The sequence below is a fragment of the Rhinatrema bivittatum genome, chromosome 2 (genome assembly GCF_901001135.1).
Source record: "Rhinatrema bivittatum chromosome 2, aRhiBiv1.1, whole genome shotgun sequence".
NCBI classification, from domain to species: Eukaryota; Metazoa; Chordata; class Amphibia; order Gymnophiona; family Rhinatrematidae; genus Rhinatrema; species Rhinatrema bivittatum.
This window is the reverse complement of record NC_042616.1, coordinates 246,210,786-246,230,328: the sequence shown is the minus strand read 5'-3', so window position 1 is coordinate 246,230,328 and position 19,543 is coordinate 246,210,786. Positions and strand designations below refer to the sequence as shown.

Below are 19,543 nucleotides of genomic sequence, written 5' to 3'. Positions count from 1 at the left end.
TGCAGAGCCAACAGTACCACAAGAAGGTCCAGTTAATGCCCAGAAGCAAGCAGAATCTGCAGTGGTGGCTAGACTCCAGAAATCTGACCTCTAGATCCCCATAATGGATGATGGTGACCATGGATGTAAGTCGTCAGGGGTGGGGAGCACACTGGTCAGGGTCAGGTAGCTCAGAAAGCCTGGCTGCATCAAGAGACCCTAAGCTCCAAAAATGTCTTGGAGTTAACAGCAATCATGCTGGCCCTAGGCAATTTTCAGTCTCGGAGAACAAAGCATCCATGTCCACTCTGGACAACGCCATGGCAGTGGCTTATCTAAACAACCAAGGGGGCACAAAGAGTGCAGCCCTAGCAATAATCAGCCTTGATTATGAAAATAGCAGAAGGACATTTCTTGGACATCTCTGCAGTTCACACATCAGGAGTGGACAGTCTACAGGAAGACATCCTCAGTCGGCAGAATCTAGACCCATGAGAATGGGAGCTGGCAGAAGAAGTGTTTGCACACATAAGGTCATGGGGGACTCCACAATGGGACCTGTTGGCAACACAGAGGCCAGTTGGCTCTTCAGCTGAAAGAAAGAACAGGGATCCAGGGGGGTGGATGTGCTATCCCAACCCTTGATGACAGATCAGATGGTATACATACTTCCTCCTTGGCCGATGATAGGCAAGATGATCAGGAGAATCTCAAAATATCCAGGATGGGTGGTGCTAGTAGCACCAGACTAGCCAAGGTGACCCTGATATGCAAACCTGGTAAGACTGAAAATGGCGGAACCAATCACATTCAGAAGAGTAACAGCGCTTCTCAAGCATAGCCCAATAATCATGGGGAATTCTGAAAAATTCTCTCTTTGACCTGGCTATTGAAAGGAGGAGGTTTAGCAGAAGAGGGTACTCAAGCCAGGTAATCTGTAGGCTACTAAGGGCCAGGAAGAGAACCACTTCCTTCACATATAGTCGCATCTGGAGGATTTTTTTAATGTGGTGCAAAGATAAAACGTCTCCGAGGAAGTCAGAGGTGGCATCAATCCTGTAGTTTTTAAGGAAGGGCTAGACAAGAGGCTAGAAGTTAATACATTGAGGGTACAAGTGGTGGCAATCTCATGCTTCAGAAGGCCATGTAGAGGGATTTCTGTAGCAGCTCACCCAGATGTGGTGTGTTTTCTCAGAAGAGCAAAGTAAGTGGGACCACCTCGGAAGGTCATAGTGCCACCTTGGGACTTGAATTTGGTGTTAAAAGCGTTAGCCAATGTGCCATTTGAGCCCATTAAAGAAGCTTCCCTGAAGTATCTAACACTAAAAACAGCAATGTTGGTAGCTGTCTGCTCAGGAAGCAGGATCTCTAAGTTACAAGCACTGTCTTGCAGGGATCCGTACCTATCTTTTTCAAAAGAAAAGGTGACAATCAGACCAGTACCGACCTTTCTCCCCAGTCGTATCAGAATTTCATTTCAGTTAGGCTATCTCTCTACCGGGGTTTAGGAAGGCTGAGTGGGTAGGGAAATGCAAAGATTTGAGATTCCTGGATGTCTGTAGAATCCTGCTGAGATACCTGGAAGTGACCAGTGACTTCAGAAAGTCAGACAGATTATTTGTCCTGTTCTCAGGCCCCAGAAATGGAGATGCAGCGTCCAAGGCCTTGATCACAAGATGGATTAGAGAGATGAGAGCAGTGGCCTATTTAATGAAAAACAAGCCAGTTCCAAAAGGGCGGAGGGCGCATTCTACAAGAGCATAAGCAACATCTTGGGCAGAATACAGAGTAGTCATGCCCAGGTATATTTGTAGGGCGGCCATCTGGGCATCCATACACACTTTCATGAAACATTATAGATTGCACCTCCATGAAAGAGAGGAAATTAAATTTCATACAGGGGATCTAGAGATAGCATTAGGGATCCCACCCGGGATGAGTACAGTTTATGTACATACATCCCATAGATTTACTGGTCTGGTAGGACAAAGAGGAAGGTACAGTTAGATCTTACCTACTAATTAGCTTTCTTCGAGTCCTGACAGACCAGTCTAGATCCCACCCAAAAGAGAAAAAAATATATACATAGAGCTAGGAAGCACAGCATAATGTGAAGGCAGGTGGTTTTTCTGCTTTCTTCATTTTTTTCCTTTATTTCTTTTATGTTTCTTCTACGTTTCTGGTTTACTGTATTGCAAGAAGTATGGAACTAGCATTCCAAGGTACCAGGGGGAGCACACACCTTGGAGAAGGATGAGTCAGACTAAGGAGCAGGCTGGGTGACGAGCTGATAAGTCTCCTTAGATTACAAAAAAAAAGGAGAGGGTATAAGAGTTACAGGCATGCTTTGACAAAAGACTACTGACTTCCTCCTGCTGGGCCAGCCTATGTAGGGATGATATCGGAAAGGAAGCTTTCATACTCTGCCCCCCATCTTCTGGTGGGAGGGAAAATCCCACAGGTTTACTGATCTGTCAGAACTCAAGGAAAGCTAATTAGCAGGTAAGATCTAATTGTACCATTTAAAGTTCTGAAAGTGGATACTTCAGTCACAGCAGTGATGAGAAAAAACATGAGTCCAGTAGAAGGAGTTGCAGCCCTCAGGATGCACAGGACCGGAAGACAGTCTGTCCTAAAGAGATTCTTTGAGTTAACCAGCCTATCTCTTCAGGCAGCGATATGTGATGGATACATAGCTAGAGTAATAGTGAAGTGACTAAAGCAAGAGCATGTAGATAAAGATGGAGAAGACATGGATACAGATGTGGAAACTGCTAGGTTTCATGAATCTGGCTGCTAGATGGCCTCCCCACCACTACCAGCAGGGTCCCTCAATGGGCCATGCTCGAACCCACTCTAGCTGCTATCTTGAAGGCTGCATGACATAGCAAACCCAGTCCTATAAGAACCTCCCTCACAGTATATTCTCTGCCTCAGTGTGGAGTCTCCTCTTTGCCTTTGGCCATTTTTTCTTGTGCTCTTGCCTGTATAACCTTGCCCTTGTTCTTGGAGCTTTTGCCTGTTTAACTTTGCCCTTGTTCTGTGTATAATTCCTACCCTGTATAGGCCTTCTAGCCTGTCTGCCCTGCCTTATCTTGTCTCTTGTCTGTGCTCCTTGTCTTGTCCTGGTCTTGTTTGGGCCTATATTATCTGCATATATTCTGATTCTTGACCTGCCCTGTCTAGACCTTTATATAGCCTCCCTTATCTGTGTGTATCCTAACTGTGTTCCTGTTCCTCATGGATCACCCAGTGGCCCACCATGCATCCTTCCTGTGTCCTAAGTCTCCTGGCAGCCTAGCGCACCTGTATATTATACATATACATATATTATACATATACATATATTATACATATATATATAGCGCTCCTCCAAAACAGAGCTGCTCCTTATCTCTCCTCACCTCCCTCCCAAACCACCGATCTCCAACGATCCAGCTTTCAACGTCATAACACCCCAACCCACAGTAAGAGACCTTGGGGTTATCATAGATCAACAACTCAATCTCAAAAAACAGATCAACTCCATCCTCAAAGAAGGTTTCTTCAAGCTTCACATCCTGAAGAAACTCAGACCCCTCCTCCACTATCATGACTTCCGCACCGTCGTCCAAGCCACCCTTTCCTCAAAGCTGGACTACTGTAATGCCCTCTTCCTTGGCCTACCCTCCTCCACCACCAAGCCCTTACAAATGCTCCAGAATGCCATCGCCAGGGTCATCACCAACTCAAGGAAAGCTGATCACATTACCCCAATACTCAAAGAACTCCACTGGCTCCCCATCGCATCCCGAATTCTCTTCAAAATTCTAACCATAGTGCACAAGTCCATCCACTCGCACAATTCCAATTGGTTGGATGAACCCTTTCGTCCTATACGCACTGAACGACCCACTCGCACTGTCAACAAAGGCACCCTCTCCATTCCCCCTTTGAAAAAAGCCCACCTCTCCTCTACTAGGGACCGTGCACTATCCATTGCAGGCCCTAAACAATGGAACACCCTCCCTACCACTCTCAGGCTAGAGCCATGTTACGCCAAGTTCAGAAAAAAACTTAAAACATGGCTCTTCCGACAAGCCTACCCTGATTAAGTACACCGACTTCTGCAAGTATCTTGCCTACGCCTTGTATATTCCTGTAAATAGTCCGTTGCAGTTTTTATTTATTGCTTTAATTCCTCCACCTCCTGCTCTTTGTATACTCCTCCTTGTTCGCCCTCCCTGTTCATTGTAATTTCTACCTTTAAAGTTACATTGTAAACCGGTATGATGTATGCATACTAATACCGGTATATAAAAGTTTTTAAATAAATAAATAAAAATATATTCCTTTTCCTGCATACTGTTTCGGTTTTGCCCTATCTTTGTTCTTTCCTTGTCCTCCCTGTCTTGCCAGTGCACTCCTTGATCCTGTGAGTACCTTGTTCCTGACCTGGTGCACCACCCTCCAGAAGATCTGCCAGGCACTAGCACCAGAAGACTCAACCTGAAGGGAAGATGGCTGGTCAGGCAAAAGATCTATGCTGGTCCTGTCTGCTCCTGACCCCTTCAGAAGTCCACAAGCCTGACCTGCCTGCCCCTGGTTTCTGCTCCCCCTTGCTTGAGATATCCCCAAATTGGCCAGAATAGCCATAAAACCAGGGTAGAGTTGAAGAGACCGCATTTGTAGCAGATGCTTACTATGACCTAATTAGGACCTCATCCAAGCAAGTAGCTGCAGTATTTATGACAAGACTCCAGAAGACCACATGCCTGCCCTGCCTGCCCCTGGTTCCTGCTTCCCCCTGATTGGAGGTATCCCCAAATCGGCCAGCATGGCCATAACACCAGGGTAGAGTTGGAGACAGCATTTGTGACAGATGCTTTGGATGATCTAATTAGGACCTCATCCAAGCAAGTAGCTGCAGTGGTTATGGCAAGAAGGTTTCTGTGGCTAAAATAGTGGCCAGCTGATTAACCCTCTAAGATTCTTTTAAGATTGTTATTTAGGGAAAATCTAGAAAAATTGGTAAAGAACCTAGGAGATTCTAAACCTTGGATTGCCAGAAGACCAAGGCCAAGAGTAGCAAGATCCTTTAAGCGTCGCCTCAAAGACCCAAAGCAATATAATCCAGCTAGGACAGGGCTTCCCCTGCATATCATGGAGACTCAGTATATGAAAATGTATCTCATCCATAATCATTATGGATGTCCTGAAAACCCAAATGGCTTTGGGGTCCTCAGGACAGATTTGGGAAGCCCTGAGCTAGGAGTTCATACCCACAAGAGGGGAGGATCCAAGTTAGGGTGATTTTTTTGGGGTAGCCAGAAAGGAAGCAGAAAGAGAGCCTTCCAAGGTGCAGGAATTCTCTGAAGTTCTAAATGAAGTTTTCCAGGACCACTCTTCACTTTCTAACAAGGTGGACCCATAGTAACAAAGGACGGATGGGTCCTAGAGATTATTCATCAGGGCTATTCCCTGATTCTATTCCCTACAACTATCTAATGTCCCCATGCAGATCCCAAATAAAGAAAAGAGCCATTCAGTCAACAGTAGAGAATCTTCTCTACCTGGAAGCATTGGTATTCGTCCCCGAGCCTAGGATAGGAAGGGGATATTATTCACTTTGCTTTGTAGTTCCAATGAAAGAAGGCATGTTTCACCTGGTATTAGACCTAAAAAGGGATGAACAGATACCTCAGGGTACCCCATTTCAGGATGGAAATATTGAGGTCAGTGATAGGGGCAGTAAGAAGTTCCTGTCTTCTCTACAGTTAGTAGAAGCATATCTGCATATTCTCATCAGGGAAGCGCACCAGAAGTATCTGAGGTTCACAGTCCTCGGTGACTACTATCAATTCAAGACCATGCATTTTGGTCTGGCCATGGTGCTTGCACCTTTACCAAAATTATGGTAATAGTGACAGCAGCGATAAGGAAGGAAGGGATTCTGATCCACTCCTGTTTGGATGACTGGCTGGTAAGACTAGAGAATGAGCAGTCCACCTTGAGAATGAGACAGCTCTTGGAGGCATTGGGGTAGGTAGTGAACAAGTCCAAGAGTTTTACAGCCTTCACACTCCATGATGTATCTGAGGCCACAATTCAATACGAAGTTAGGAAGATCTTAAAGCTGCAGGTGTAGTTGTAGCAAGCAGGAAGCCCAAGGTGAGGGCCAACCTGCAAGTACTAGGATCAATGGCTGCATGCATAGATCTGGTCGCCTGCATGCGTTCTTCGCAAAAGGCATTAGTAGTCCCCACATCATCAAAGTTACAAGGGAGACTCTACAAGCAGAGACCAGGAAGAGCCTTAGTGGTTGAGCAGTCAGTTTGTTTGCAGGAATAAGCCTAGATCTGCCAAAGTGGGTGACATTGATGACCAATGTCAGCCTGCTGGACTGGGGAACCCATTGCAAAGGGCAAGTAGTGCAGGGCAAGTGGTCGGCAAGGGAAACCTGGATGATAAATCAATTAGAGATGAGAGTGATCAGGCTGGCACTCGACAGTTTTCTCCCCAGAGTGGTAGCATATGTGTTCTGGCAAGGGTGTACTCGGAGCCCACAGATAGAGAAGGAGACAGAAGCCTGATGAGTGGACAGAAGTCCACCTAAAAGGGCTGATAGCAAGTCATATAGCAGGAACAGAAAATTAGGCAGACAGACTACTTCAGTTGGAACAGCTGGATCCAGAAGAGTGGGAACTGTACAGGAAGGTGTTTGCGAGGATAGTAGAGACCTGGAGGAAGCTACACTAGGATCTGATGGCGACTCATCAGAACACCAAGGCGAGAAAACTTTTGGCTGAACCTGAGAAAAAGGTTCAGAAGGGATAGCTGCGCTGATATAGCCATGGCCGATGGATGAATTACTTTACTTGTTCTTTCCTTGGTCAGTGATTGCAAGGACACTCCACAGGATAATGGACCACAATAGCTGGGTCATTCTGGTAGAGCCAGACTGCCTTAGACACCTCTGATATATAGACCTGGTGAGACTGAGCAGGAAAAGGCCGCTCAGGCTAGCAGACATCAGAGGTCTTCTCCACTAGGCGTCCAACAGTGATGAAAGATCCAAGTGAGATAATCAAATTTGCAGATGACACAAAATTGTTCAGAGTAGTTAAATCACAAGCAGATTGTGATAAATTGCAGGAAGACCTTGTGAGACTGGAAAATTGGGCATCCAAATGGCAGATGAAATTTAATGTGGATAAGTGCAAGGTGATGCATATAGGGAAAAATAACCCATGCTATAATTACACAATGTTGGGTTCCATATTAGGTGCTACAACCCAAGAAAGAGATCTAGGTGTCATAGTGGATAACACATTGAAATCGTCGGTTCAGTGTGCTGCGGCAGTCAAAAAAGCAAACAGAATGTTGGGAATTATTAGAAAGGGAATGGTGAATAAAACTGAAAATGTCATAATACCTCTGTATCGCTCCATGGTGAGACCGCACCTTGAATACTGTGTACAATTCTGGTCGCCACATCTCAAAAAAGATATAATTGCGATGGAGAAGGTACAGAAAAGGGCTACCAAAATGATAAGGGGAATGGAACAACTCCCCTATGAGGAAAGACTAAAGAGGTTAGGTCTTTTCAGCTTGGAGAAGAGACGACTGAGGGGGGATATGATAGAGATGTTTAAAATCATGAGAGGTCTAGAATGGTAGATGTGAATCGGTTATTTACTCTTTCGGATAGTAGAAAGACTAGGGGGCACTCCATGAAGTTAGCATGGGGCACATTTAAAACTAATCGGAGAAAGTTCTTTTTTACTCAACGCACAATTAAACTCTGGAATTTGTTGCCAGAGGATGTGGTTAGTGCAGTTAGTATAGCTGTGTTTAAAAAAGGATTGGATAAGTTCTTGGAGGAGAAGTCCATTACCTGCTATTAAGTTCACTTAGAGAATAGCCACTGCCATTAGCAATGGTAACATGGAATAGACTTAGTTTTTGCCAGGTTCTTATGGCCTGGATTGGCCACTGTTGGAAACAGAATGCTGGGCTTGATGGACCCTTGGTCTGACCCAGTATGGCATTTTCTTATGTTCCTTATTATCTTACAATTTGGCTAATGAAAGGAGAAACAGAGGCTACTCAGATGCAATAATCTGGACCCTTTTAAGAGCAAGAAAGCAATTTGTCCTTGGCATATGGTGGGGTCTGGAAGCTGTTTGAGACATGATGCAGGGAGAAAGGTGTTGCTTCATTTGAGTTAGAGGTGTGAGTAGACTTCCTACAGGAAGGCCTGGATTAGGGTTTGGCATTAAATTGGCAGTACATTTAGAAGCATTAATGTGCTTTAAAGGCCAAGTGGAAAGGACTTCATTAGATGCCCATTTGGATATGACTTGTTTCCTTAGGGCAGTAAAATATGTGCGTCTCTGATTCAGCAGGTAGTGCCTGCTTAGGACCTTAACCTGGTATTGAGGACCTTAACAAAAACACCTTTTGAATCCCTGAGAGAAACATTGGTAAAGGACTTGAAATTGAAGACAGTGTTTTTGGTGGCAATTTGCCTAGTCAGAAGGATTTCAGAACTCCAGGCACTATCATATAGGGATCCCTACTTCACATTCTATGAGGATAGGGTCATAATCTGCATAGCCCCAGCCTTTCTTACTAAGGCAGTGTCGTTCCATATCAAACAGGAAATATCACTTCCGGCATTCAGGAGATCAGAGTGTGTTGGAATGAAGAAAAGCCTGCATCTATTAGATGTCAGGAGAGTTCTGTTGTAATATCTTAAAATTACAAATGATTAAGAAAGGGCCATGAGGCATCCAAAGTATCCATTGCAAGATTGATCAAGGAAGGGATTATAGTAGCCTACATTGAGGAAGGCAGACAAGTGCCATCCAAATTAAAGGCCCATTCAACAAGATCCCAGGCCATGTCATGGGCAGAACGTAAGCTAGTGTCTTCACAGGATATTTGCAGAGCAGCTACATGGTCCTCTTTACATTCATTTGTAAAGTATTATAGGCTAGACCTGTAAGCAAATGAGTAGGAAGCCTTTGGTAGAAAGGTTTTAAGGGCCATTGAGGCCTTATCCCACACAGGATAGGCACTGCTTGGGCAGTTCCCATTTGTCTGGACTGGTCTACAGGATGAAAAGGAAGGTGAAAGTTAAACTTACCAGTTAATTTGCTTTCCATGATCCTGACAGACCACTCCAGAGCCCTCCCCATATGAGATAACTAATAGGGAGAATTCTATTTCTTGTATTTTTCCCTGTCTCTCTTACTGTGGAAAATGGAAAGGGAGAAAAATGGAATTAAGGAATGGGGAAAGAGGTTTTCCTCTCACCGCTGAAGTTCTCAGCAGCAAATTGGAAAAAAAATGTAGATGTAATGTAAGTTTGCCCTTTATTCACAGTGAAAGAATCAAGTGGGATACTAGAAAAGGAAGAACAGAAGAACTTGTTTGCAAACTGGATAAGTATGTGAGCTTATTTTCTTTCTCTTTTCTTATGATTTTGCCTTTTTTAACTCTCGTAGATAAAGGTAGTGAATAAAGGAGGAACAAAGCACAGTAATACAGGGAAAGGGAGCTAGGGCAATAGGCTACTGATGGTGCACCCTGCTATCCCAGAATATATAGGCTGATGTTTGAAACAGAAGGAAGAAGTTCTCTGCCTCTACCTAGAGGTGAGTGAGTGTATTCCCATTTGTCTGGACTGGTCTGTCTGGACTCAAGGAAAGAAAATTAACCAGTAAGTTTAAATTTCACCTTATCACCTTCAATTTATAAATTGTTTTATTTGCTTTATGAATGTTGTAAGCCGCACTGAATTTTTTGATAATGCGCCATACACATGTTTTTAAATAAATAAACTGCCTCTTCCTAGAATGGCTCCAGGTGCACATAGTACATATAACATAAAATTAACAAGGCATAAAATTAAATAAACAAAGTACAATAACATACAGCAGCAAAGCAAAATAAATCATCTATAACAATCAAATAAATTATACACAGGTGAGCTAACTAAAAACCCCAAAGAACTATAAATTGGTTATGAAAAGCAGATGTAGATAATCAAGCTTTACAAAACTTACAAAAAGACTGAAAATCATTTAATGCCTGCAGTTCCCTTGAAGCAGAGTTCCACATGCTAGGGTCCAGATGTGAAAAAGCCTTCTTCCTTGTTCCTATAAGATGATCTATACAGTATTATTTATGTAATTAGCCTAGAATCACTTTCCATGACATCCATACCGAAAAGTCAAAACATTTTTCCAGCTTTCCTCATGTGAACCAGTTTTTAACTTTCTCCCAATTTACATTTAACATATCAAGATTAGATTTATGGAGATAATCTTTTAAGATTTAAACCACATACACACACACACACATGGACATTTATCAAAGTCCAATCAACTAAAAAAATATCCTCAAGAACTGTTACCCTGCAAGCAACTCCTAACATGCAAATATCTCAAATTCTTGCCTCTTGCAGGCCAAATGCCTCTTGTAAATTTGAAAAAGATTTAAGCATTTCATCTTTCAGTATCTATTTAAGATGCCTAATAACAAATCTGTCCCATACTTCTAATAAAACAAATTCCTAGTTATAACTAGACCCTTAGAACTCCAGGTCAGAGTTCCCAGGAATGTGTGTACCCTATTTCATATCTGTCCAGAGGTCTCTGTAACCTGTTACTTCAGGTGAATGACATTTAATAACTTGAAGGGCTCAGTGGTTCATTTTTTGGGTCTGTGGAGTCACATTTGTTCATTCTTTGCAAAGTTACCCTTGCACACTGGGCTAAATGTAACGCTCAATAACAACATTTAATATAATATAACCTAATATAATATAACCTAATATATATATAATATAACCTAATATAACCTAATATAATATAACCCCTCTATCTCCCCTACCTCTCTGAAGTTATAGAGTATGATGCTTATTCCTAGGCTGTTGGCTCATCACTGAAACTGTAAGTTATGTGTTCTGTAAAATGCTTCAAGCATCAATGGTGGTGAGGTGCAAGAAGCTATCTTCAAAAAATGTGTCTGGACTATTATAAAGGGCTGGAAAATATCCAAGCACCAAAAATTGGGGCTGGGTGTTGGAGTCACAGTACTGTACAAGAAGGAAGGAAAAGAAAGAAAAGCTAGATGGGGAAGGGGAGAGAGAAATAAATAAAATAAAAAAAACATTTAGATAAAATTGTATATTTTCCCCATTCACTGCAGAGGATAATTCTTAAAAACTGGGACTACTGTGATGGCTCAGTGGCAGTAATGCACACCACCGTGTGGAAAAACCTGGGTTTGATCTTCCACTCCCTTGATTCAGTTGGGGATGCATTTACAGCCCTTGGAGGGGGGAGGAAGGAAGAGACAGATAGTCGTGCATTGGTGACATCTAATGGCTGGGTTTAGGACCCATGATTGCAGGGAAGGAGCATGGGCCCCAGTTGAGCATGGTCACTGATAGAAGGGGATATAAAATGGGGGATATCCCTGGATACTTGGGAAGGAAGGCTCATGGCCCCAGATCCCAGCCCTGGTTCTGTTTGAGCTGCAAGCACAAAGGATCAGAAGGAAACTACTGGGTTGGGGGGGGGGGGTGGGGAAGGAAACCAAACCCAAAGTGTTGGGAGCAGCCTTGTTAAGAAAATGGCTTTAGATAATATCTGTAAACAACAACAAATCCAAACCAATGTACTGGTATATATTAAGCAGCACCTTATTACCGGTAAATTTTTGTTAGACCTTCTAATCACGAGGAGGTATAAATCAATCCGTCTCGTTTCTCATAAGAGGTCTCATTACTTTAATTTTCAATCTCATCTCTTTTTGCTTTTTCAAATGTATCTATAAAAACAGTCCCGACAAAAATTCATGGGGAAACTCCCAACTGGTGATTCCAAACAATGATATTTATACTTATCACAATGATATTTATACTTATCCACAATGAGGAATTTTATCCTTGTCACGATGAATAGGTCCCAAACGTCCCGACATGGCCATGTTTCGGACCGAAGTCCTGCTTCAGGGGAAACGCTGGAGAATAGAATCCAATTCAACGAAAAGAATCATCAAATGACGCGGTGTAATACGTGCATATCCTTTTCTGGACGCGAGCTGAATTTCAACCCGCAAACTGTTTTTATAGATACATTTGAAAAAGCAAAAAGAGATGAGATTGAAAATTAAAGTAATGAGACCTCTTATGAGAAACGAGACGGATTGATTTATACCTCCTCGTGATTAGAAGGTCTATCAAAAATTTACTGGTAATAAGGTGCTGCTTAATATATACCAGTACATTGGTTTGGATTTGTTGTTGTTTACAGAGTTGTGTACTGGAATACACAGGTGGTGTGAGTGGGGGTTTGTGTGTTTAGATAATATCTGTCACTCTCTCCTTCGAAGACTTTGTTTCATGCATGAAGGGTAAATCGGGTTCCTTTCATAGAATATGGGATGCATTTTTTGCTTTTCAGAGTGTTAATCAGCTTTAAATACTTCAGGGATTAGCTTTGTCCTAGAGTCCATAAAACAGACTTGATTGATCTATAAAACGAGTGGAATGGAAAGAGTAAATGTTAATCGGTTGCTTACTCTTTCAAAAAGTACAAAGACTGGGGGGACACAGCATGAAGTTCCTAAGTTGTACATTTAAAATTTATAAAAGAAATATTTTTTACTCAAGGCATAATTAAGCTCTGGAATTCGTTGCCAGAGGATGTGGTGAAACTTGTTAGTGTAGTTGTGTTTAAAAAAGTTGATCAAGGCTTGGACAAGTTCCTGGAGGACAGGTCCGTAAACCATTATTAAGGTGGACATGGGGAAATCCACTGCTAATCCCTGGGATAAGCAGCATGGAATCTATCTACCCTTTGGGATCCTGCCAGGTGCTTGTGACCCAGATTGGCCACTGTTAGAAACAGGATACTGGGCTTGATGGACCTTTGGTCTGACCCAATATAGCAATCTTATGTTCTTTTGTTGTTATGTTCTTACAGACTAAGGATGATTTAAGCTCTGTCAGGTTGGGTGGGAGGGATTTGAGGAGCAGTTGGTGTTTTGAGGAGAAACGTTGGTGGATAAGTAACAGAGTATATGTTCTTGTGTAAATTGGGTGTGAGTTTTAAGAATAGCGTTTTAATAAGACATACTTTTGCCATATATACCATTCCAAATTTTTATTGCTTTGCATGGCGTATTTTGTATTGATGTTATCCTTCAGTTATGTCTGATTACAAAAAAAAAAAAAAAAATGACGAGCTGTGTAAGTGGCGTTGACCCTTGATGACATCGAAGCTCTCCTTAAAGCCCCTCTCATAGTCCTTTTTGAAATGGAAAGCGTTTCCCGCCCACCCACCCTAGCAATTGGGGTTTCCAAACCCTAAGAGGCCTGGTTCATTAACAAATAGACATGGGGGGAGTTCTAGAATTGGGGTGGGGGGGGGGGAGGCGCCAGGGTGTCTTGATAGTCATGCGTCCTAAGCAGGTGCATGTGTCATTTTTTTCTGTTCTTCTGCAGTCTCACGTGGAAGAGCATGCTCTGGTTAGTCAGCTGTATCTGTATGTTGTACACAGTTACTGCATGCCTTAGTTAATGGGTGAAGTTAGACAGACGACTTTTATGATCCATGTAATGGCTGAAGTTGAATGTCGCAGCTTTGGGGTGTTGGCGGGTACCCGGGCCAGTGGGGAGTTTTCAAAAATCTGCTTGAAGCTGTTCCACTGAAGTAAGTCAGCCAGGATGGTTGTTGTAAAAGGCTCGCTACTGGAACGGTGGGTGCCGTGCCCGGGAAGCAGGGCTCCTTCGCTTGGAACCACGGAGGGCCATTGGGGTTCAAGTTGCTGCCTTGCTTGGGTCTGTGGCGGGTGGCAAGGGGGGCATGGTGGTCCCAGTCATTTGTACCTTTTAACTGGTCCAGGTTTCAAAGTGATGACTTTATGGTGTTATAAATAAAGCTGCGGCCTTTTATTCTACTTAATTCATTTTGGTCTAATCCGTTTGTGGGATGGGGGCATGCTAGGCGCAGCGGGGCTCACGCATTACTCGTGGCTCCCAGCATCGATACATGGGATGTTTTGGCTTCTGGGGTTGCTTTTTTTTGTTTTTTGGGGTTTTTTTTTTGCAGTCTGTGCCTAAAAAAATAGTAGTGACCATCCTTTTCTGTTTTCTTGAAACTGCGTTCCTCCTACCACTTTTAACTCCTTGAGATATTTGAGATTGACTTAAGATCTACTTAAGTGTGCATGCCATTTATTTATTTATATCTTTCTGGTTTAATTTGCAGGATTTTAAACTTGCTTTTGGCTCTCCTCAAGGGCAAACTAGTTCCTGCTGGCAAGGTTGTTCAGCTACCATTGTTCCGAGTCCTGGAGATGAAGTGTGGGGAGTAGTTTGGCAAATGAACAAGAACTGTTTAAGTACTCTGGATAAGTAGGTGACATACGTTAAGGACCTTATAACAATCTAAAAACAGCAAGAATTTAAAGGCCATGTTTCTTATGAGGAACAAAGCCTTTTTTTTTTCTGGTTTAAAGGAGAGCATTTATGATATACGGTAATTGTCAATGTGTACGCTGATACATAGACAATAACATAAGAGTGCAGTTTTAAAAAAAAATGTTCTTTGGGTTCATTGCTAGGAACAAGTTTAAATCTTAAGAACTAGAGAAATGTGCATATATTTCAATGACTGAACAAAATGGAATATGGTGAAGGGGTTTCTTATTCTAGCTAAATGTAACCCTTAGCGGGGTATTTAGTACCAAAGGCACACAAACTGATTTATTTATCTTCAGGAGCTGCACCGGCTAACAAATTCCATCCCATGCTCAACTCTTAATCCCTGGTGGGGATTCTTTTTATGGGGGTGAGCTCTTCCTTGTGGCCCAGATAATGTTATGCTGCTCCCAGTGTGTGTGTGTGTATTGTAGGTGCTTCTCATGAGGTGAGAGGCTGTAATGCATAGACAGGACCGGGCTCTGGATATTAAAGTTTACTGATTGGCAATCATAAATTAAAGTCCATTGTCCAGAAGTGTGAATTCACATCTGACTGATGGTACATTAATGATTTTCCTCTGTCAGTAGGTGTCCTTTGATCATACCTCTGAATAGAACACATGGTGATATTTAATGTGCTAACTCTCCCAATGGCTATCTGGGAATCCTAGTGGAGGGATCTCCAACTTTACTGCAAAAATCCTACCTTTGGTCGTCATCTTCCTCAGACACCCAGCCTGTCCTGTTCCCTTGGTGTTTGTGTGGAGATCCAGTTGGGATATCCCAATCCAGTTCTTCCATCCTCAGTTTATTGATATTTCTGGGGGACTTCTCTTAGGAAAAAGTCAGTGGGATCAGGCTAGTTCTCAGCTCTGGAATCCCAGTGGGGAAGGGAGATTCAAAAACCTCCCCACTCTACTCAAGTCCAAAAAAATACTTCTTACAGTTAAACTGGATACATCTCCTGCCTTCACTGTCGCTCGCAGCAGGATCCATCACTGGTGCTTGCCTACCTAGGGTTTGGAATAGGCTCACAGGTCTTTGGTCCCCCGTAGAGAGCCCATTTGCCCCGAAAGGGTATCGGGCTTAAAAATCGATCTCTGCTTAAATTAGGAGACGGACCCTTTGGCAAGGAGTGCACAATGAGGTATCTCTTCTAAATGAAACTCCATGTGGGTGAAGTTCTAAATATCAGACATCCTTACTTTTCAACTGCTTCCTCAAATTGATCCCAATGTGTCTTAAAATGGCTGGGCTAAATAGTGTTGAGGCATCCAATCCAGACCCTCCCGGCGGAAGGGATTGAGGGGTATGTGGGAGCAGGTGGCTATCGGGTGGTCTGGGCCCAGACACTGATAACACTTGTCATGTCCATCCGTCCGGGACATTACCTTACCACAGGCGCAAGGTTTAAAGCCTGAGGGACGAGGGTCCTTCCTGTCCTTCATCGTCTTTTTATTCTTTTATTTTTTTGACAAACTGAGGAGGTCTGGAGCGCCGCGTGCGATCCCGCGCGTGGATAAAACAGACTGAGGAGAGTTGATCTGAGCGCGGGAAACCACACGATGTTAGGTTCCACCCAGGAACCACCCAGGAAAAAGATCTAGGCATCATAGTGGATAATACTTTAAAATTGTCGGCTCAGTGTGCTGCAGCAGTCAAAAAAGCAAATAGAATGTTAGGAATTATTAGGAAGGGAATGGTTAATAGAACGGAAAATGTCATAATGCCTCTGTATCGCTCCATGGTGAGACCGCACCTTGAATACTGTGTACAATTCTGGTCGCCGCATCTCAAAAAAGATATAGTTGCGATGGAGAAGGTACAGAGAAGGGCAACCAAAATGATAAAGGGGATGGAACAGCTCTCCTATGAGGAAAGGCTAAAGAGGTTAGGGCTGTTCAGCTTGGAGAAGAGACGGCTGAGGGGAGATATGATAGAGGTCTTTAAGATCATGAGAGGTCTTGAATGAGTAGATGTGACTCGGTTATTTACACTTTCGAATAATAGAAGGACTAGGGGGGCATTCCCTGAAGTTAGCAAGTAACACATTTAAGACTAATCGGAGAAAATTCTTTTTCACTCAACGCACAATAAAGCTCTGGAATTTGTTGCCAGAGGAGGTGGTTAGTGCAGTTAATGTAGCTGGGTTCAAAAAAGGTTTGGTAAGTTCTTGGAGGAGAAGTCCATTAATGGCTATTAATCAATTATACTTAGGGAATAGCCACTGCTATTAATTGCATCAGTAGCATGGGTTCTTCTTAGTGTTTGGGTAATTGCCAGGTTCTTGTGGGCTGGTTTTGGCCTCTATTGGAAACAGGATGCTGGGCTTGATGGACCCTTGGTCTGACCCAGCATGGCAATTTCTTATGTTCTTATGACACACCAGAAACAATCGTATCAAATCAACCTCCTAGAACTTCGAGCGATACGCTACGTGTTACAGACGTTTGTCTCCCACCTTCGGGGGCATCGGGTAATGGTCTACATGGGCAACCAGGTAGCCATGTTTTACATCAACAAACAAGGCGGCTCGGGCTCATGGGTCCTCTGCAGGGAAGCCCTCACCATTCTGCTATGGGCCAGCCGACACTCACTTCAGTTGCAAGCTACCTACCTACCTACCGGGCATCTCCAACACCAGAGCAGACAAATTGAGCAGAGTATTTCACCCCCACGAGTGGTCTCTCAACCCAGTCATAGCAGAAGAGATCTTCCGGAGATGGGGAACACCGACGATAGAGCTCTTCACCACGGAATCCAACCAAAAGGCAACTCGTTTCTGCTCGCTCTGGCCAAGTCCGTAACGGACTACCTAGGATGCCTTTCTAATTCCATGGACGGAAACCCTAATGTATGCATTTCCTCCCATTCCTCTCATTACCAAAACGCTACAAAAGTGCATGCAAGACGGAGCACAATTAATACTAGTGGTACCAGCGTGGCCACGCCAACCGTGGTACACACACCTCCTCCGGCTTTCGACAGTGGAACCCTTTTGATTACCAAATCAGGAAGACCTCCTGTCACAAGAGGAAGGCTCCCTCCTGCACCCCTCCACGCCTCCTTACATCTGACGGCATGGAGGTTGAGCGGCTCCTTCTCGCTGAACCAGGGATTTTCTGTTTCTGTACAAAACATAATTTTGGCCTCCAGAAAACCATCCACGAGACGCAACTATCAGCTCAAATGGAAACGCTATGCAGCATGGTGCACATCAAAGGGAGCAGACCCGTTCACATGCACCGCGGACATACTCCTGACATATCTACATACATTGTACGTAGCGAGCCTTGTCACGGCTTCCGTCCAGGTCCACCTTAGTGCCATAGCTGCCTTCCACCGGCTCCATGAAGGACAACCAATCTCTCATCCTATGGTTTCGCGATTCCTCCGGGGGCTCACTTACCTTCACCCTCCAGTCACTAAACCCCCCCATACCATGGAACCACAACCTGGTCCTCGAATAATTGATGCTATCCCCCATTTGAACCAATGGAAGCGGCGCATCTCAAATACTTGACTTGGAAAGTAGTTTTCTTAGTTGCAGTCACGTCAGCTCACCGAGTTAGCGAGTTACAAGCCTTGGTACATTATACTCCAAATCTACAGTTCTATCATGATAAAGTACTCCTTCGAACCCATCCCACCTTTCTGCCAAAGGTGGTATCCCAATTTCATCTGAACCAATCCATAGAACTACCTATGTTCAGTCCAAAACCCCATCAGAACGAACGAGAAAAACTCCTGCACACATTGGACTGCAAGAGAGTGTTGGCTTACTGTAAGCAACGAACCCACTCACCTAACAGAGTTTCACAACTGTTTGTCTCTTTCAATCCAAATGCTCCTGGGCTTCTAGTGGTGAAGCGGACTATCTCTAGCTGGATTACTCAATGTATACTCTTCTGCTATGACAAATGGCAGTCAAGTTACCTTCGCTTCCCACCGCTCATCAAACCAGGGCGGTGGTAGCTTCATTGGCTCACTTAAAACACGTTCTACCCCTGGACATTTGTAAAGTCGCTACGTGGGCATCTCTTCACACATTCACTTCCCATTACTGCTTAGACCTGCAGACGGCGGATGATGCCAAGTTGGGACGAACATTATTACAGTCCTTGAAGAAGTCATCTGAGAGGTCGACTGGCACATAATTGCCAACATGCCGCACCCACTACATGAACTGACACAATTCAGTGCAGCGAGTCAGGGAGCTTCGGACTCCCATGACAGCATGGCTAATTCAGCCCTGCTATCGACGGGAAAAAGCAAGTTTGCTTACCATAAACGGTGTTTCCGTAGATAGCAGGATGAATTGGCCATGCTGACCCTCCCACCTTCCTGCACAGTCGACCGTCGTTATGGTACGACCACGCTTGCTTTATCACAGACGGAGGAGAGTTGATCCGAGCGTGGAAAACCACGCGCAGCCTCAGAGCAAAGCTCTGACATCGCTTTGGAAGCTCCGCCTCCCGGGCCTGATTGACAGTTTCCATGACAGCATGGCTAATTCATCCTGCTATCTACGGAAACACCGTTTATGGTAAGCAAACTTGCATTTATTCCCCAGAGGAAGAGGGGTGGGAGTTGCTGCGGGCTCCTTAAACACATGGGAAAGAGGGGGATGGATGACCCGGCAGAGACATTAGCGAGTACATTAGTCTGCTGATGCCATTGCCAAATGTTAACTACCCCTCAAGAGCTGTAGCTAAAACAAAATTATTTATTTACAGTTTTTTTCATTCAGCCTATATGAACAAACATTCTAAGCGGTGTTAATGCAATTTGTTAACGAATTTTAATATTAAGCTCCACATGTGTTTGCATGCAGCATAGCTCATTAAAAAAATTATGTGCACTATTGGGGGTGGAGGGGTGAAGTGGTTTGTGTTACCATTGATGCATGTTAGGGTGTAAACATGGTTTAGTAAATGAGCTTCTCAGTCACTTTTGAAGAAGGGGACTTATGGCGTCTTGAAAGAGAATACCTTTTATTGGGTCAGCATAATATCACAACCTACAAAGAATCAGGGGCTTTTGAGACTGTTGTCTCTGTATAGAATATGACTGTTGTCCATTT

General features: G+C 43.7%; 1 protein-coding gene across 2 annotated transcripts in view; it reads left to right on the top strand.

Annotated features, from left to right (window-relative positions):
• GGCT (gamma-glutamylcyclotransferase) overlaps nt 1–19,543 on the top strand; it is a 57,464-nt gene that overhangs the window by 12,054 nt on the left and 25,867 nt on the right. For both annotated transcript variants that reach the window (XR_003854564.1, XM_029589367.1), the window contains exon 2: nt 14,247–14,392. Coding sequence is in view for 1 of the 2 variants with exons in the window: in XM_029589367.1 (XP_029445227.1) it covers nt 14,247–14,392 (146 nt within the window). In the remaining variant the exon portion in view is untranslated. The remainder of the gene's footprint in view (nt 1–14,246; nt 14,393–19,543) is intronic.